This window comes from Phyllopteryx taeniolatus, chromosome 15 (genome assembly GCF_024500385.1).
Source record: "Phyllopteryx taeniolatus isolate TA_2022b chromosome 15, UOR_Ptae_1.2, whole genome shotgun sequence".
Taxonomy (NCBI): Eukaryota; Metazoa; Chordata; class Actinopteri; order Syngnathiformes; family Syngnathidae; genus Phyllopteryx; species Phyllopteryx taeniolatus.
The window spans coordinates 13,762,638-13,781,673 of record NC_084516.1 but is presented as its reverse complement, the minus strand read 5'-3'; the positions used below and the strand labels follow the sequence as shown (position 1 = coordinate 13,781,673).

Sequence of the window (19,036 nt, the reverse complement as noted above, 5' to 3'; positions counted from 1 at the left end):
TAGTCATGTAAATGGTTGCACAACCACAAGGGAACTAAATGTGCTGACGCGTGTTCTCGTGTAAACGCTGGAAGAGCCTCTTTGTCCAGGGGACAGGCACACACATGACCAACAGCGGGCGCCAAAGGAGCCTTGACACCAAAACACCCAATATGCAACTACAATGACTCCAAAAATGTGACTTTTCCTACCATCTTTATCAATCAAATGTGTGACGGACAATATGTAACGATGCATTCAAAGTCACACGAGCCTGGCCTCAGTTGATGTAGGACTCGGCTGGATGACCGATAGCAGTGACAACAGTGTGGAGGTCAGCGCAGGGAGTCCGCCTCGCCCTGTCTTTTATTCCCTACGCGTCCCCTCTCCTCGGTCAATCACCCGCCATGGGCGCCCGTGCATAGGAACAGCCTCTAAATCTGCTTGCTATTCATCAGGAGAGCCAAGCAACACAAAGCCTCTCGCCGTGTTTCTCCTTGTTAGCGCTGTGTGCTATTATTTATTTAGACTTTTATCGTGGCCCTCTTCATTATTTTGTCTAGCTCATAAAAGGACGACGTGGACATTTGCGCCACCGAGTCATACTTTCATCTTAGCTGACAGTTTTACGGCGTCTGTCACGCGGCCGCGCAAATGATGGGCCGCTGGCTTCGGCCTGACCTTCCTCTTGGGTCGCGTTTCTCCTCGCATATCTCGCAGCTAAAAGGCACATAGAGTCGCTTTGCTGGCGTAGCTCTCGCCTTGTCTCCCATGTTAACCTTGGGGGTGGGAAGGGAAAGCGCCTCTAATGGAATGGATATGGTGGAACCTCTAAAGTCGAACCTCTCTGAGGTCGTAAAATTCAGATTTTGAACATAACATACTGCGATTGGCTGGCAACCAGTTCAGGGTGTACCCCGCCTCCTGCCCGATGATAGCTGGGATAGGCTCCAGCACGCCCGCGACCCTAGTGAGGAGAAGCGGCTCAGAAAATGGATGGATGGATGGATGGAACATAACATAACAGTGATAACTTGAATCCTTTAAAAAGCGCCGTCTGTGATGCAACACACTTGCATCACAAATATCATTAAAGCGTAAGAGTAAGCATTTTAATATACGTAAACAGAGAGGCAGCACAGTGGAAAGTGGTGTTTACTCTGGCTTCCTCCCACATTGCAAAAACATGCATATTAGATTTACTGACTTTAAATTATCCATAGTTGTGAATGTGAGTGAGAATGGTTATTTGTCTATAGGTGCCCTGAAATTGACTGACGATCATTCCCGAGTGTACCCCGCCTCTCGTTCAAAGTCAGCTGGGAGAGGCTCCAGCTTAGCTGCTTTTACATTTTACTATTGTTAACCTTTTGCACTTGTAAAACAATTAAGAATGTTAAAAAGGATTAGTGAGGGACATCAGCGATTACAATTGTATCAACACTTAGAATTTTTTATAGTTTTTATTTCAATAATAACAGAGATTAACTCACATTTACACTCATGTACGATAAATACAAATGTTAAAATTGACATGCGAAAGGTACATCTGCACCGCTAATCATCATCGCAGTGTCTTCATAATTGAAAACAAGGGGTGTAAATCAGACACGGCGGCAGATGCAACAGCGATCGGTGCATTGTCACTGTTCTTGGCCAGTGTGGTAACAGACAATGTGAGCGGGTACCCTTATTAAATACAGTAAGAGCTGGTGATAAACGCTGTTTGACTTAAATATGTCCGTAGCCCTCATGTACCTAACCCCACCCCTGATCGTCCATGCGCTGCTGTGCCGGCCAGTGGATGATTTAAAGGTTTAATAATAATAATGCATTCAATGAATTGCATTCTACAATGAATCTAATTCCCACTTTTCACATATTTATGAATGGAATACTTCTGATATTCACCACACACTGCTTTTGCTCCGATCAAATTCACCAAAATTGTATTAGCCCAGTGGGCTAAAAGTGTGCCAAAAGTCAGACGTGGTCTGAGCAGGCGTGAATTTAGATCGACCTTCTTCCACCAAATTTTCACTCCATGGCGTGCATCTCCAAGGACACAAACTCACTGCGCTGGAAAACCCAGCTTGTCGCAGACTGTCAACAAAAAAACAGCCCGGAGTGTTAAATTGTTTGGACACTATACTATCAATACTTAATGTGGTTAACTTCTTCCATCCATCCATTTTCTATACTGCTTATTATGAGTGAGCCAATCGGAGGGCACACAAACAACCATTCACACTCACCTCTGCAAGATAGAGTCTTCAATCAATTTAACAGATGAATGTGGGAGGAAGCCAGAGTACACGGAGAAAACCCAAGCAAGCAAGGAAATTCTACACAGGAAGGCCGAAGCTCGAGTTCAAACCCCCAACCTCATAACTGTGAGGCGGATGTGCTAACCACTCACCCAACATGGCTGGGCAACTTTGTTTCACACTGAAATTAATAATGTTCAAAAGATGAGATGCAACAGAACATACATATTACAATTTTGTCATTAGTCTTCAAACATGAGAATCACGATGGCAAAGGTTCCACTGCATTGTTATGTCATAATAACAGACTTTGCTACAGCCTGTGTTTATGATAATTCAGTAGGGTTGGTATGAAAAGTAAAGAACTAATAATAGTGTAAGAGGAAAAATACACATTTGGGTTTTGGTGAAGTGTTATTAACATTTCTTACTTTTACCGATAAACATTCTAACCACATCACAGCTTTTAAATTATAGAAAAATATAGAATTTATGTGGGAGAATAAAATGTTTGTCCACGGTTTATTGATTTATGTATGCACATGTATGCTCATATTGCTAGAAAATAGTTCAGTTTGAACATGCTTCACCTTTTGTATGCTTCCCACTGAAGTTATAACATACTATTCAAAGGACCTATAGGTTTCAAGAAAGGCCAGTGTATGACAGCTGCCGCCATCATCTTTGCGACAGCTGTGCCATCCAACAGAGAAATAAGAGGAAATGTAGGCTGCAAATGTAGGAGCAGGCCAAACAATGGTTCCACACACCGAAAGATGACCCCCGAGCCCTGATCCGGCTGACAAAGCTGTTCAACGAAACACAAGGGATATGGTGGAAAAATGTTGCACTCGCTAGCTGTAGAGCTCTAGTCGTCATCCTTTGGTACATGAAAGCACAGTTGATTGTCGTTTAATCAGTTGCTTTCTGATTAAAGATCAAATTGTCATCACACCCATGCAGAAATGGAAAGAAGAACACCCTCCATCACTGATAATTGAAATTCACTTGACGGGCATCTGTTGGTGTGTTGACACTGCGTAGTGTGTGTCTCCTCTGTCATAAAATCAGTGTAATTGCGATTTGCTTGCAACGCAAAATGTGTTATCACAAAAACAAACTACGGCATGAATTTCACTTATCAAATGAGGGTGTGTCATTTTTAGTCATACTATCGGGTTCAAGGACAAGCTCTCGTTAGCATGCACACAACAGGTCTGGATCTAAATGTGAGGCGAACACTTACTTTCGAGCTCTATTGCATTGAGTGAAGACAACAAACAGGAAAAAAAAAGGAAACATGAAGTAGACAAATGAATTATTGCAACATCATATAGACATATACTCAGATGGCAAAATAATCTGTTTCTCTCGAGTCTGGCTGCTGCGCAAACCTCATCTCGACCGCCTTGACTTATTGCTTCAGTAACCAGCGTTATCTCTCTGCAGTATCTCTTGTTAGCTGCTGTGCTCGCTCTCTTCACTGCGTCCAATCCCCCTCTTACACGAAGCCATCGCACAGACACTGAAGCGACGAAAACAACCTTGCTGCTGACGTCAGGATGCTTATGCTTGGCCAAACAGACAGACGGTGCCTCAAAGCGTTAACGGCCTTACAGCTGTTTGCGCCTCACATCCTTTACAGCCACGAGGGAGGACGTCTCACAGCGATGTGATTTCAGGTTTCACATTGCTGCACCACACGTCACACAGTGCATTCTCAAAGTATTCCGAACTCCTTCAGCTTTTTTTATTTATTCATTTTTTTCAGGCCCTTGTTGTACCACTTGAAATGATTTTTCTTCGTAATAAGCCAGCACTACTCCTGGTTTTACGAGGTACTATTTCTTTAGGGTTCCAAGTGTGCCTCTTTTAAGTATTCCAGACAACATTTTATTTTCAGATTTTATAGATTACTACATATGTTATAATACTACTGTAGCCTTAACATGGTGTCTGTCTCTTCATGCCTTGTTCTTGACCTGCTCTCAAACTCCTCAAATCTTGCTTTTTGTTCTTGTGGTTGGACTGCAACACTTCTGAACAAAATAGATTATGGATTTGTCATTGTCCTTGTAACATTTGAGGATACACGCTTAGAAATGACACAAATGAAAACAAATGCGAACAATAGCTTATCATGTTGCTCCAGGATTTGACTCCACAATCTCCACTTTGCTGCAGCAGTCCGTTTTTATGTTTCCCTCAGTCTCCTCTGCATGACAACAGCCACAAACCAAGAATTAAATACACAAGACACACCTGCTCTTCCATTGTTTGTTAGTGTGTCTCATTCTGACTGATGCGTTCAATGCGGCATGGTTTTTTGCAATTTCCTGCAGTGGAGTTGAGCTGGTACGCCGCAGTGGAAAAGTAGCTGAATGATTGCTACATCAATGTGACATTTAACTTAACTCCTGAGTGTAGATTCTTTTAGGGTGGAATGTTTTTTTTCTTTAAATCATTTTAGTCTTTCTATAACAAATTTGATAAATTAAAAGGCATGATTGCAGAAAAATACAATGAATGTCACTCGGTTTCCTCTATGCATTTATGTCATACAGTATTCATATCAGTGGTGAGCCATCAGGGCCAACAAGGCCTTCTCTGCTAGTCTAAACACCATCATAAGTACTGGCCTACATTTACAACCTAAATTCTAATATTTGTTCCAATTGTTTTTATTTATTCCCTCATATTATTCTTTTCATTTTGTGGCATTTCTCTTTGCTGCAGTTTATAGTATGTGTACAGTATGTGGAATTGTGGGTGTCAGAGTTTTTTGTCCAATTAGATTTAAGCCTCTATGTGTAATGCCGTGCCAATATACTGTAATCTGCCCAGGGCCTTCAGAATCAGTTGTACTGGCTTAAAATATATGAGCACTGTTTATTTATTTAACCAATGAGATTTCAAATTCTCCAGGGCCAGCTCTCACAATAATATCAGCCTTTTTACATCCTCTAAATGGTTGACAAGCGCATGCCAAGTTCAACTAACTATACACGTCTGGAGTGATGTGCACACACGCATACATTTACTAATCAGCGCTGCCGGTGATTATGTACCTTACATTTTGTAAAATATCTTGGTATGTTATTGAAAACATATTCTGAACTGCTCCAGATGAGATATATGGCACAGTTGGCTGCAGTTATATTGTGTTTTTGTTAAGAATTGAGGGTTTCTATAAGTGCGACATGATAGTGGATTAGTCCCTGCTGAAGTCCCAGGTACCAAATGCACAGCCCGCCACTTACATATATGCACCGTTAAAGTTGTTCAACAGAAAGAGGATCTTCCAATAATGGTTAGCTCGATTAAACTGTTACCTGTGTTTTGAATGACAGTAGCCTAAGATATGAGATAAAAATGTCATAAATTCATCCAAACTGAAGCAGGGGATACCATTTTTGGTCCCTGTTGAGAACATGATCCAACTAAAGCAGTGCTCTGTGTTTACATACAAATCTCTACAGTGGATAGACAATTATAAATCCAATGTATACCTTAGGTTAATGGGATAGAATTAAAGGGTGTCTGAATACTTTGTGAACGCACTGCGTACAGAGCAGCACAGTCTTTTCTAACCCGCTACTTTGATCTACTCGCTGATGGCCATTTCCTGTCCTACATTCATCTTGATACAAGCAACGCACTCAGTTCAGCCAATACTTGAGGCGCTCAAAGATAACACACACACACATGCAGTACACAACAAATTGTGCACGTTAACAATCTCTACTCTACAGGAGACTCAGCGCTAGACGACCACGCGGCGCTGGACGTGACTCTTTCCCTCCCAATTGCCCAATCTGCTTCCTTTATAGATTCAGCTTTAGGGACAAGGTCTGTGTGTCATCATCACAACATCGCTTCGAACTGCGAGGGCATCGTGACACGACGAGGTGACTGTAAAAAAACAAGCCTGAATAAACAGCGCCAAATGTGGATGTGGGTTGCAGCAGCAGCAGCAGACATTTTGTGTAGTAACAGGCCTTAAAAACATGAACGGATATGTCAAATGAAAGTTACACACAAAGGCCCATTTACAGACATCAAACAACAGAGAGTGACCAAACATACAAACAGCAGCGGTTCTAAAACTAAATAAAAGCACAGTCAGTCACCTTTAGTTGAACAAAGCACTGAGCTGATTGCCGCTGAAAGAAGCCTCTATGTCAATGGAGAAAAAACACGAGCAAGGTGAGGCTACGATCGATACTTTAGTGGACTCACAGTGCACTTTGGCTATCCTCTGAGGCTCGGGCTGAAAGACCAGCTGCCAGGTAAGAGTGAGAATGAGCCCATTAGAAAAAGCATAACAACAAAACGCTCAGGTCAGCCTGGCGCCAGACTCAACGCATCCACAGTGACAGCAACACATGAATCAATACTTCACGGCAAAATGAGTTGTGACGATGTTTCATCTCCACAGCAACACATACGCACACGCATATAACCAGGATGTTTTTACAACCCCAATTCCAATGAAGTTGGGACGTTGTGTTAAATATAAATAAAAACAGAATACAATGATTTGCAAATCATGTTCGACCTATATTTAATTGAATACACTACAAAGATAATATATTTAATGTTCCAACTGATAAACTTGATTGTTTTTAGCAAATAATCATTAACTTAGAATTTTATGGCTGCAACACGTTCCCAAAAAGCTGGGACAGGGTCATGGTTACCACTGTGTTACATCACCTTTTCTTTTAACAACATTCAATAAACATTTGGGAAATGAGGACGCTAATTGTTGAAGCTTTGTAGGTGGAATTATTTCCCATTCTTGCTTGATGTGCAGCTTCAGCTCTTCAACAGCCCGGGGTCTCCGTTGTCATATTTTGCGTTTCATAATGCGCCATACATTTTCAATGGGAGACAGGTCTGGACTGCAGAGGCCAGTCTAGTACCCGCCCTCTTTTACTATGAAGCCACGCTGTTGCAACATGTGCAGAATGTGGTTTGGCATTGTCTTGCAAGTCTGGCAAGCAGGGGCGTCCATGAAAAAGACGTTGCTTGGATGGCAGCATGTTTCTCCAAAACCTGTATGCTCTGTTTATACCCAATCATGGCACCCACCTGTTCCCAATTAGCCGGTTCACCTGTGGGATGCTCCAAACACGTTTTTGATGAGCATTCCTCAACTTTCTCCGTCTTTTTTGCTACCTGTCCCAACTTTTTTGGAACGTGTTGCAGACATAAAATTCTATGTTAATGATTATTTGCTAAAAACAATAAAGTTTATCAGTTTGAACATTAAATATCTTGTCTTAGGAATGTAGGAATTAAATATAGGTTGAACATGATTTGCAAATCATTGTATTCTGTTTTTATTTATGTTTAACACAAGGTCCCAACTGCATTGGAAATGGGGTTGTACATAACTCATTGCAAGAAGTCTTTTTAACAGCTTTTTATGCTGACAACTCTTAACGGTGCTCTTAATATTAAATGGATTACAAGAGCCTCTTAGTTTTACGTGGTGCCGAGAGTGATTTACATACATTTATCACCTTTGCATATTCTAGCGCATATTGCAATGCAGAGCCCACGCAAAGCCAGATCAACTCGTTAGCTGTGAAATAAAAGTGAGTCAATGAGGGGGAAAAAAATTCAAATACACATGAGAGTTCTTTAGTTTGCTACAGGTGTCAAACAATTCAGGATTCAGGTTCGGCTGAATGAAAGGTGTGGGCATAGCACGTGAGAAGTGTGGCACCTACTGATGAATGGCTTGGAGAAATTTCCTCTGGTGCTTCCTGACTCTGGCATGGTCCATCTTCCTCACCAGTTTGGTGTTCTTGTAGATGAGCCACGTCTCCCTGAGAACATTCGCAGCTGTATTTTTCACCTGGAGGGCCGAGCAAAGCACAAGTTTAGTCAAAATCCGATGCAAGTGATCAGGCCGACAGAAGCGGGCATGGAGGGATGACTCACTCGTTTGGTCAGCTGGGTGTCCATCATAAAATTGTGAACGTGCTTTTCAGCTTTGGTTAACTCCAGCTTCTTTGCCACCACAGCCACCACCAAGGCAGTGCAGCCTGCACCCTGGGAAATAGGCAGTAAAGTCCCACTTTATATGCAACTCATTTTCACCTAAATAAGTTCCAATGTAATGAGCACCATGTATCCCAACGTGAATCTTCTGGATTGTTTCATACATTCTAATAGACAAGTCCAGGAAGGCAGTAGTGTAGGGGGGAGGTTAAGGGTGGTGGCGTAACATGTTTTGGGTTCAAAATTTCAGAGGAAAATCCAATATAGATATGATAATAGATGTACAGTAGATGTGGAAGTAGTTGTAGCAGATGTAGTAGTAGTAGTACGATGAAAAAAAAAAAGGACCTTTGAATTTACTTAATTTGAACATGTACATCAATTGCACATTGTGCAACCAAAACCCCCCGCATCCCCTCCCCAGTGTACTTATGCAGCTACATCTACTACTACAGGAAACACTACTACATCAACTATACTGAAAAAAGTCATTTGAATTTACTTAATTCAAACCTACATTGGTTGCACATGATTAAAATGTATTTAACATATTATTTGAATATTTTCAAGGAGAAGGAGGGAATTAAATCAGTTTACCACCTTTTAATCATGTGTCACTGAAAATTAAGTACTTTTGCTTTCAGTGTAGATGCTATGCCACTGGATTAAAGCACCAATCAAGTTGGTGGAGATAGTAGGGAAGTTGTTTTCTTCATCCCCTTGTCATAAAATACAACAACCAAACAACTATAAATACAATGCATGGTATATGATCAAATACATTATATGGACGGACTAAAGCATAGTAAGTCATTAAATCAATTAAGAGTTGGACCAGACCACTGGATTGTTCTGGCCAATGTAGTCTTCTACATTTTCAGGAGAAGTTGGGGGAAGGTACTTTTCTGTTTCCCAGTGTCCAAAGCAAGATCCATAAAAGCATGCTTGGATGAGCTCGGTGTGGAAGAACTTAAATCACCAAACACCTTTGGAATGAACTACAACAGAGATTGTGAGCCAGCCCCTCGCTCTGACCTCACAAATGTTGTTCTGGATGAATGGGCAACATTTCCCACAGACTTCAAAATATTGTAGAAGAGTGGAAAGGTGTGAAAAGCAATTCCATATTTTCTTCCATTTTCACTTCCCGTTGATGTAATTTCCAGCTGTCCCGAATTTTTGCATATATTGTAGCATCTGTCAAAGCAATGACAATGTTCTCACCATAATGCCAGTCAGGAGGCAGACTCCTTTTCCACAGTACGTATTTGGGACCATGTCTCCATATCCGATTGTAAGAAAGGTGATGGAGATCAACCACATGGCCCCTAGAAAATTACTGTTGGTGTCCTGGTCGTCATGGTATCTACAATAAATAATGGATACAACAGGCTTAGCAGCGTTTCTTATGCAGGGACATTACATTGCGGCATTTCTCGCACAGAATTTCATTTCATTTCAGGGTACATATAGACAAACAACCATTCAGACCTGTGGTTCACTGTTGTAATGTTTTACATTAGTGGGTATCTTCTTTTTACAGTTGTGTGACAGGTCATGCTAAAACCTGAGAACTTTTATTATGCTTTATTTATGGCTTATTTAAACCTATTACTATTACAATGGGTAGCATGGTGGACTAGCGGTAGAATGAATGGGAGAACGTGGCAGATGACGAGAGCTAGCCGGTTACCCAGCCAGCGAGGATTTACGGAGGGCGCGAAACCAACCCGGGTTTTACCTTTGGTCACGGTATGACGAGGGATCCTGGTTATAGTAAGTCATTCATCCATCTATTCTCTTAACTGCGTCTCCTCACTAGGGTTGCTGGTGTGCTGGCGCCTATCTCAGCTGACTGAGTGAAAGGCGGGGTACACCCTGAACTGGTCGTCAGCCAATCGCGGACAGTAAGTCATTTAAATAACTTTTCTGGAGGAAGAAGCGGCAGCCAAGACGCGCCAGTGTGCTCTTTTTCCGGTTCAATAGATAGTTTTCAAATAATCTAATTGGATTTTTCATTAGCTGGAAATACAGCATCTTTTAATTGTGATTCGGAAGTCATTCGTTAGTGCCAGCACAAATAACTAATCGGAATTTAGCAGGCAAGTCCGGCCCCTACTACACAAGAAGGCTAGCGCCAGGATTCAAACCACAGTGAATGCTCTAACCACGCATTCACCGTGCTGCCTAATTCAATTTCAAAAAATTTTCCCCAATAAACAAAACAGAAGATAATCACACAGTGTCTGAGAACGGATGCTTTAAATTTCTACTACACTTTATGGCTGTATACTAATTGAGCTCTTGGATGCATAGAAATTATCAATTTTTGTGTGTTATCAATGATTGATGCTGAGTGGCACAGAACTGCGTGAGAAAAAAAATGGATCCAGGCACCTCTCGCAAGCTCTCACGGTCCACGCCGCGATGATCCACAGAGAGATGGTGAAGACCAGCAGAACCGTCCCGGGACAGATGGTCATGAGGGTCTTCATGACGAAGCGCGTGTTGAAATTGATCTTATTGAGCGCCCCGATGCTGCGAGACGAGGCGTCCGTGAAGAGTTTGCTGTGCAGCAGCATGACGCGAGCGATGAGGTACAGCCGCAGGAACATGGGGATGGACAGGATGATGTCCACGTCGGCGTCCCTCTGGGATGGCACGTAGGAGTATGCCAGACGGGCGTTCCAAATGAAGGTGTAGTTTCCCGGGATGGGGTGGATGGCGCACACAAGGATTTCCAGGCAGATGAAGAAGATGCGCTCGTACGTCATGGCTATCCTCCAGTCATCGGCTGCGTTGTCCACCATAAATAACTGTGAAAACAGCAGCCAACATTTTCATCATTGTGACACAATAGGAAATCATTAAAGCCTCTGAACAATATGTCACTAATGGCCACAGGTCATTAAAGTACATTTCTCACCTCACATTACTGAAGGACTCTTATTTCTGATTTGGTCCAAGACATTGTGCAGGAGACAATTGATTGTGACTATGCCCAACAATCCTGCCCAACATCCAATACAAATACTGTTTCAGGTCAAAACCCAAATTAGAAATTTCCTCCCACAAATAAATTACGTATTGATCTAACATTGACATGCACGTACAAATTAATGAAAAAGAACACTAATGTATTACAACAAATGGGAATCAAAAAGCCCTTCGCCAAGAAATCGCGTGCCTGCTTGATGATCGATAAAACAGCTTGCAGCATTCCACTCTGACAATCTGCAACCCCATAAAAATGCAAGCCAACATTCAGGAAAGGCAGCAATAAAAGAAATCCAAGATCTATGAAAAGAATCCGCTATTGCATAAATTCACTGGTTACAGAATGGGGGGTGTTCTAACAATATTCTTATTATTGTACAGTAGTTATTGTAATTCTTGGGCCATGTGGAAACTTCAATCTGTCACTGTTGACATTGCTCCAAATCATTCGACTTTAAATCATGAGAATAGCCATCTCCCCTGCATTTTCTATACACCTCATTAGCACCAACTAGAGCCTATCTCAGCTGATTTTGGGTGAGAGGCAGGGCGCACCCTTTTTTTAAAAATTAATTTCTTTTATTTATTTATTTTGTCCTGTTCGGCAGTTAGGTCAAGGAGAATGGAGGATCTGTATCCCTTTTATGCCGGAACAGTTTGACTGTGTCACAGTGGAGTTTTTAAGCTGTGGTTTCTTCGTATTATAATTGAAGTTTATTGAGAATCAGAGTCGATCAGTTGAACAGAACAAAGTTTCTAGAGGGGCGAGCAAAACGAAGACAAAAGACAAAACACTAATTGTAAACAGGATGAGAAAAGTAAGTCATTACATTAGCTACAACAATGAAACATTAAATATGAGTGTTGCATGGGGCTGCTACACCCTGTGAGGGAAGGACAGGACAAGCTAGAACAGGACAAGGACAGGAGAAGACGCATGCAGGACAAGGGTTGTGAACCCGGCTGTACAAATGAAGTGTGGTGGGAATGAGTATGTGAATTATAAAAGTCTAGGCAGGGCACACCCTGAACTGGTCACCAGCCAGTCGCAGGGCACATTTGGATAAACAACAACTCACATTCATACTAATGGACAATTTAGAGTATTCAGTGAACTTAACATGCATGTTTTTGGAATGTGGGAGGAAGTAGCCAGAGAAAACCCACACAAGGAGAACAGCCAAATGACACACAGACACCGTAGAGAGAAGCTGGGTTTCAAACCCCGAACCTCAGAACTGTGAGGCAGATGTGCTCACCACTATCATGCCACGCTGCTATAGTCCAAGACTGCAATAAATACAAAATAAACAGATTCCCTTTTCCTGTACATATACAATAAGAGTTTGCAAATACAGTATGACGCACGACTGTAATCAACAACCACAATAATAAAATACTATTGTTAAATTAGTCACAAATGGCGTAGCGGCACATTTATCTGACTTCAGTGTAGACAAATGTGGGTTCAGTTCCCACTCAGTTTTGGTGTGAGAGTGACTGTGAATGATCATCTGTCTCTATATGTGCCCTGAGATTAACTTGCGAGTTGAGACCAGTCTTGGGTGTAGTCCGCCATGCACCCGAAGTCACCTGTGATAGGCTCCAGCTCCACGCGACCCTGAACAGGATAAGCGGTATAGAAAATGGATGAATGGAATATTGTTACATCGAAGTTTCTCTGGCAGCGTGAATTGAAACTGAACATTATCTTTGTTAAACCATTTTTCCCATTATGTCAATAAATGATGCAGGTGGGTCAAATATCGTGACTGAGTTGATGGCTTGATTGTTTTTCCATGTGACTTACCCACACAAAGGCTGTAAATTTAAGCCACACTTGCTCATTTTTCATATTAATGTAAAAATATTTAGAGCACTTTGGGGAGTGGGGTTTGCACTCAAATGCAGTAAATTGCACTACCAGCACCTTTTATCCTTCTGCCATTTATCCTCCTGTGCCTCTAGTGCACAACCCAGCACAGCGGGATAATGCTGCAACTATGCGCACTTTCACCCAGTGACACGGCATCCTGCAAACAGATATTTTGATGGATAACCGAGTCTGGTGTGAAGAATAAAATATTTGTTGTACAGCGCCAATTGCTTTCAACACAACAGGGCGGGAGAGGTAAGTGTCATGTATTAAATTTCACACCCGTGTCCTGACAAATTCCCTGCCAATTCAAGTCACGTTTTCTTATTTTTCATATTAATGTGAAAGGATTTAAAGCACTTAGGGCAGTGGTGTTTGCACCAAAAAGTAATAAATGCATGCAGATGGATTCTAACAGCACCGGCACCTTTTTCGCTTTCTTCCACTTCTGTGATTTTTCTCACCACTTGGACTGTTTGAATAAAACAAGAGCAGAGAAAGGTTCAACATTAGCAACGTGCAGTCAGCATTTCCTGGTGCACACCAACTTGCATTGCTGCAAACATCTGCTGCCGCCACATTAAGCACTTGCCTCCGAGTGGACGGTCCCAGTGACCACCAGCGAAGTCATCAGGGACTTGAATGTGGCTGTAATTTAACACCCTCCATCACTACCCCAACCCCCCCTCCCCCCACTACAGTATCTACTAAAGCCAAGTGCATTCACCCTAAACGAATGGCAGCAGTCCGATCACAGTGCTCTCTTATCGGGTTCACACACTATTTGGAACTCTCTCCGTTGCAGATTAAAGCTCATCAAATTGCATTGGCTTCCACAACATTTTCCGCCCTGCTATTCCCTTTGGAGCTCCCATTAAGGTCCTCCTCTGCCTTATGTGCATGCTGTCAGGACTGACAGCAGGTATTTTTCAAAATGTGTCCATAGGCAAACATACAGTAAAGGGGATGATTCCCGGTGGGCTGTTTTTGCCACAAGAGTAGAAGCCTTATAGGAAGAAAAAACATCAATGTGATCAACTGTCCATCATGGAGCATTGAGGTTTATTACAAGTCTTAAGGCTCCAACACATCATCGTGACCTGTATTCTCGTGTGGGTTGGCCTGCATTGTCTATTCGAAGACATAATCTTTGGGATGTTTTTATTTATAAAGCAATTATGGCTGCCACAGTGGAAGTGGTAGCCATTTATCGGCCTGCACCATTTATCCAGAACCCAGGAAAGCAGGTGTCTATTTCTGCATTCATTTCCCAATGAGGAAAATAGCAGTAGCTCACAATGTGACACAGTAACAATTCTATCATGATATGATGTTGCCATTATGAGATTAGATATTACTACACCATACATCAAGAAGGATGGCCTTTATTTTGCATTATGGTGTCATGGCTTATAGGCAACTTGTAAGTGTCCAACAAAGATTTCCTCCATAATACAGAAAAGCACAGGTAAATTTAAAATCCGCTTACAAATACCTCCAAACTCTGGAGTAGTACAATTAACATTCGACCAAAACATTGAAAAAATTCGCCTCTTTCTGGTGTTCGTCGCACAAGACTCCTCTGTGTACATCACGAGACCTTAAGTGGGGTACATGCCTACCGATAACCGGGTATAATTTGAGCATTTTCCTATCTTCAGTCAAAGTCAGCGATTATTGGATGGTTCTAAAGTTTATGGTGATCATTTATCCTGTGGCGTGGGGTGTGTAAAGCGTTATTCTCCCTCCCCGATCTGTTCAGAAAACGGTTAGGACCAACAAGCGTAAATGTTAAAACATATTCAATACAAACGCATTGTACTGTAGTTACGCGATGAGCTAACAGTTATCCTAGCTTCTTCTATTTCTTCGTGCCCAACTACTTTTTCTTGCTCTTTGTATTTTCAGGCAGTCACGATGCCTTGTGCCGCTCACAGGTCAGTCTTGGTACTACAACAGACATCTGGTTTGGGGGAGGAAACTCATGACTCATGTCAGCAATATTGTTGTGCGTGTTAGTCATCTGGAGTACACACACACACACACACACTATAGGAGCATGTATCACACACATGGCGAGCTCTCACATTATAAAAATCGGTTAAGATTTTTTAAACATCGGTGTGCCCCTCCTACATCAATAAGCTGACTCACATTCAATGCAGCAAGATTCCAGCATCATTAAATACATGTTTTTAAATTTGTGACTAAAATTAAGATAGTGTCTTGTTATTATGTTAACTAACGAGCACACTCCAAACAGTACCTGCACAATTGTTAAAGGTTTTATGATAATGACAGTTCAACCTGAGAAGATTATTTCTATTTATTATATGTTTATTATTTCCTATCATTTCTTATATTGAAAGCCGAATAAATGAGCGATCAATGAGCGTCACAGAATAGTTTTTGCTCGACCGCCACTGCACTTGTATTTTAGCTCATTCATTTATTTGATAGGGACATTGCAATTTACCATAGTTCAAAGATAGGTCATTAAATGGAGGTGCTGCACAAAGACTTTATAGCATTTTGCAAATTTACAACTCCAGGCCTTCATCGAGCCAAGTTGGCCTACAAAAACAAACTGAAACTGCTTTGAGCACCCTACATTATAATCACACATAAAATATGTTGAAAAGAGGTCAGAACAGCAATCTCGAGTATGCAGATACAGTAATATCCATCATATGGAACACTCACTCCAAGCTCATGTCAGAACCTTGCCAGCAAGTTTCCATTTAGTCTAATTTGAGATTTCTCATTATGGAGGTGAAAACAGTCCTGGAGGCCTAATGGGATCAGCAACCTAGATTGTAAATTTAGCAGTGATACATAAAATTAAATTGCTGAATAGTCTCCCACCCCCACCCCCCCCAGTGCGAAATTGGAAGCTCATTTTCATCATTTTCAAGGACAAAGGAAACATGGGTAAAAAAAAAAAAATCAATAATATGGTGTAATGCCACTTTCTTCACAAGAGGAATACACATGAACGCATAATGAATGGGACTGCAGCCGCCTGCTTCGTCTCAACACATGTCAAAGGCTGCTTTGATACAACCAGAACAGAGCACGCTACAAGTTCCCTGGAGCGGCCCCACAAAGCCTGCTCGACTCATCTATAATTATTTCAAAGCCACAATCCGTTTCCTCTAAACACACAATGACGCGTCAATTAAATTTTCAGTGGCTGTTGTTAATATCAGCATAGTGACACTGAGCTCTTTTGACAAGCAGACATCTGTCAGAGAAGTGTGTAACCCCAACCTGCCCGGTGTAATGTAGACACACACAGACACACAAACGGCAGCCGGCCTCCTGCTTCCCGCCTCTTACCTACTTACTTTACACCAGCTAAATGTATTGTTTTCTACAGCGCTCAAGCTGCGTTTTAATTTCCATTTTAAACAACTCGCCAGTCCCTGTGTGAAGCGTTTACAGAGCTTGTTACCGCAAAACAATGTAATTAAACATTTAGACCTGGGTTGCAAAAGGAGAGCCTACACGGTGGCTGAAAGCAATTAGGGTAATGGCTGACCTGAAATACAATACTCAAGGGCCCTTTACCACAGAGCATCAACTCTTCAATGGCAGCACAAGAACAACAGTTATGACACACAAATACATACAAAGCGATAAAGCATGGAGTCAAAGACTAAAACAGCGGCCTCTTGTCATGTTGGACTCATTTGCATCTAGCAAGCTAACATATGTTTTGTCTACAAGATTTGTCGTAGTCGACGATAATGTGGTGAAAGTCGAGCTCAAGTCGATTAATCGAGGACATCATTGATATTTTCAGCACAGTACAGTGGTCCCCAACCTTTTTTCATTCCAGGGAGCAGATTCATGTTCAGACATATTTCAACGGACTGGCATAGAACCAAATAAAAACGAATGATTGAAAATACACCTCACCATTACGCTGAACTAGTGGGCGCCCTGAATAGTTTTTTCACTTTAACGAGCTGGTCGGTCTCAACTTGTTTCATAACATAGCGTGTTGTATGACAATTCAAAAAGGAAGGCAAAAAAGGAAAACGTGTGTCACGTGCTGCATACGCATATGAAATATTTGTGAAGCTTTCCAATTATATACAACTTATTGAACACCCTCTGTAAGGCCTTTAAAACAGAACCTCCTCCATGTTTGTTGACCGTTTTGCAACAGGAAACCCGTGCATTTATAAACTTACAGCTCTTTGCACCCATTTCCTATTAAATTCTAATGGCAAATTTGATGTGGCGTGAGAAAACACTGAGAAATCACTTATTCATGTTTTTGTTTACAAGCTGGAAGAAACGGCAAACATCAACAGAATAATTAATAAGTAGAAAAAAAAAGAGCAAAATAGAGTGTGTGCTCGTCTATAGCGGTGTAGCTGGTGTAAAACTCATCAACTTGAGCAGGAGAAAGAAAAATTGTTTTCAAGCTGGAATGAACACAGACCTGGTGGAAAGTGTACATAAACGACAAAATGCAGCACCTTTGCATGAAGCCTATATGCCACAGCTTCGTTTATAGATGCTCCAATGATGATTAATTTAAAGGTCAGGTCAACACATATTTAAGGAAAAACCTCGACCTGTAAATTGTTCACGTCGTCATATTTCAGTCATGGAAAAACATATATTAAGAAAATTTGCAGTAATATTGTTTCTGTGGTCCATGGGACAAAGAACGAATCAAGTTTAATCTATTTGAAGATGCCGTACATGCAGGCAGTCTCTTAGGAAAGTGAGTAAATAGCGTACGATGCCTGTCGTTCTCAATGGATTGACCCTTTTCTGGCACGTGAACCCCTTTTAGCTCCAAACAGACACTCATGTTTAGCTCTTTGTAATACGATTGGATCCAATAACCTTCACCTGGCAGTTAAGCCGACAAAGGAGTCGTGTGCTCACAACGAGTACGCTCACTCACCTGAGCCGCACGCTATTCCTGCACGCTATTACAGCACAGTACACAGTACCGAAATCTAAAGAGAATGCTCACTGTTGGTTAGTGAAATAGCTAGTTAACAGGATCAGGCATAAACTGCAAAATCCAACTTATTTACTTATTTATTTATTTATCTATGTATTCATTTATTTGCTGAGAGGTGGCGCAACCTTACTGCAGGTCTGCATTCTACTGAGTGACATCATAGTTCACGGTGGGAAAGTTTGAGATTTTGGTTGCCTTAGGGACGACTCATCTGCCCTGCTGGTTGGGACTGGTTACCGCCTTCCCCACGCTCAATATAACTAATGGAGTCCAGCTCAATATTTAATCTGTGTAATGTCGAATGGGAAACATATATCTTGCCATCCAGAATGAAATCGCTCAATTTCATTAGCGAACAAAGTTGAGAGGTTCTGCCCAATTAGACATTAATGCAATGCTTTATTTATGATATCAAAGCGAGCAACTGAGGGGCCCCTTTGCTGTGTAAATCTGAAGCTGTCGTGCGTTCCCCTTGATCCCCCCCCCCCCCCCATTCTGAAATCAAGTTTCATGAATGCAAATAAAGTCTTTTTAATCAAGCAAAGTAAGCACCTGAATAAATCTCTCTTCCTTTATTGTTGCGGCCAAGGTGCACACATTTAGTAAACTGAAATGCCCCACATGTTCGCATTACCATGCAGAGCACGCTTTAAAGGATGCCATCAATAAATAATCTTTAGGGTTGTGGTCAGGAGGGAAAGAAGTATGTCTGCTCCAAAAGCTTGTATGTTCAGAGAAAACATTGAGGTCAGCAGGCAGTGGAGTCACCTGACTTCAGCCTGAAGTCTCAAGTAGGCCTACAGTTGAGGGAAAAATTCACTATGCGTGCTTTTTATGCAATTGGATTCATGATAGTCTCATATTTAAGGCTTAAATGTGTTTTTCAAAAAACTATTTACTGTAATTATGAAGTTA

The 19,036-nt window shown here is 41.6% G+C and overlaps 1 protein-coding gene across 2 annotated transcripts in view; it reads right to left on the bottom strand.

Moving 5' to 3' along the window:
* kcnn2 (potassium calcium-activated channel subfamily N member 2) overlaps positions 1-19,036 on the bottom strand; it is a 36,848-nt gene that overhangs the window by 10,474 nt on the left and 7,338 nt on the right. Inside the window, exons 3-7 of one of the 2 annotated variants that reach the window (XM_061747269.1) lie at positions 10,656-11,074; positions 9,483-9,624; positions 8,199-8,309; positions 7,985-8,112; positions 3,493-3,501 (exon numbers count right to left, since the gene is read on the bottom strand). In XM_061747269.1, coding sequence (XP_061603253.1) covers positions 3,493-3,501; positions 7,985-8,112; positions 8,199-8,309; positions 9,483-9,624; positions 10,656-11,074 — 809 coding nt within the window. The remainder of the gene's footprint in view (positions 1-3,492; positions 3,502-7,984; positions 8,113-8,198; positions 8,310-9,482; positions 9,625-10,655; positions 11,075-19,036) is intronic. The other variant, XM_061747268.1, reaches the window with a different exon arrangement.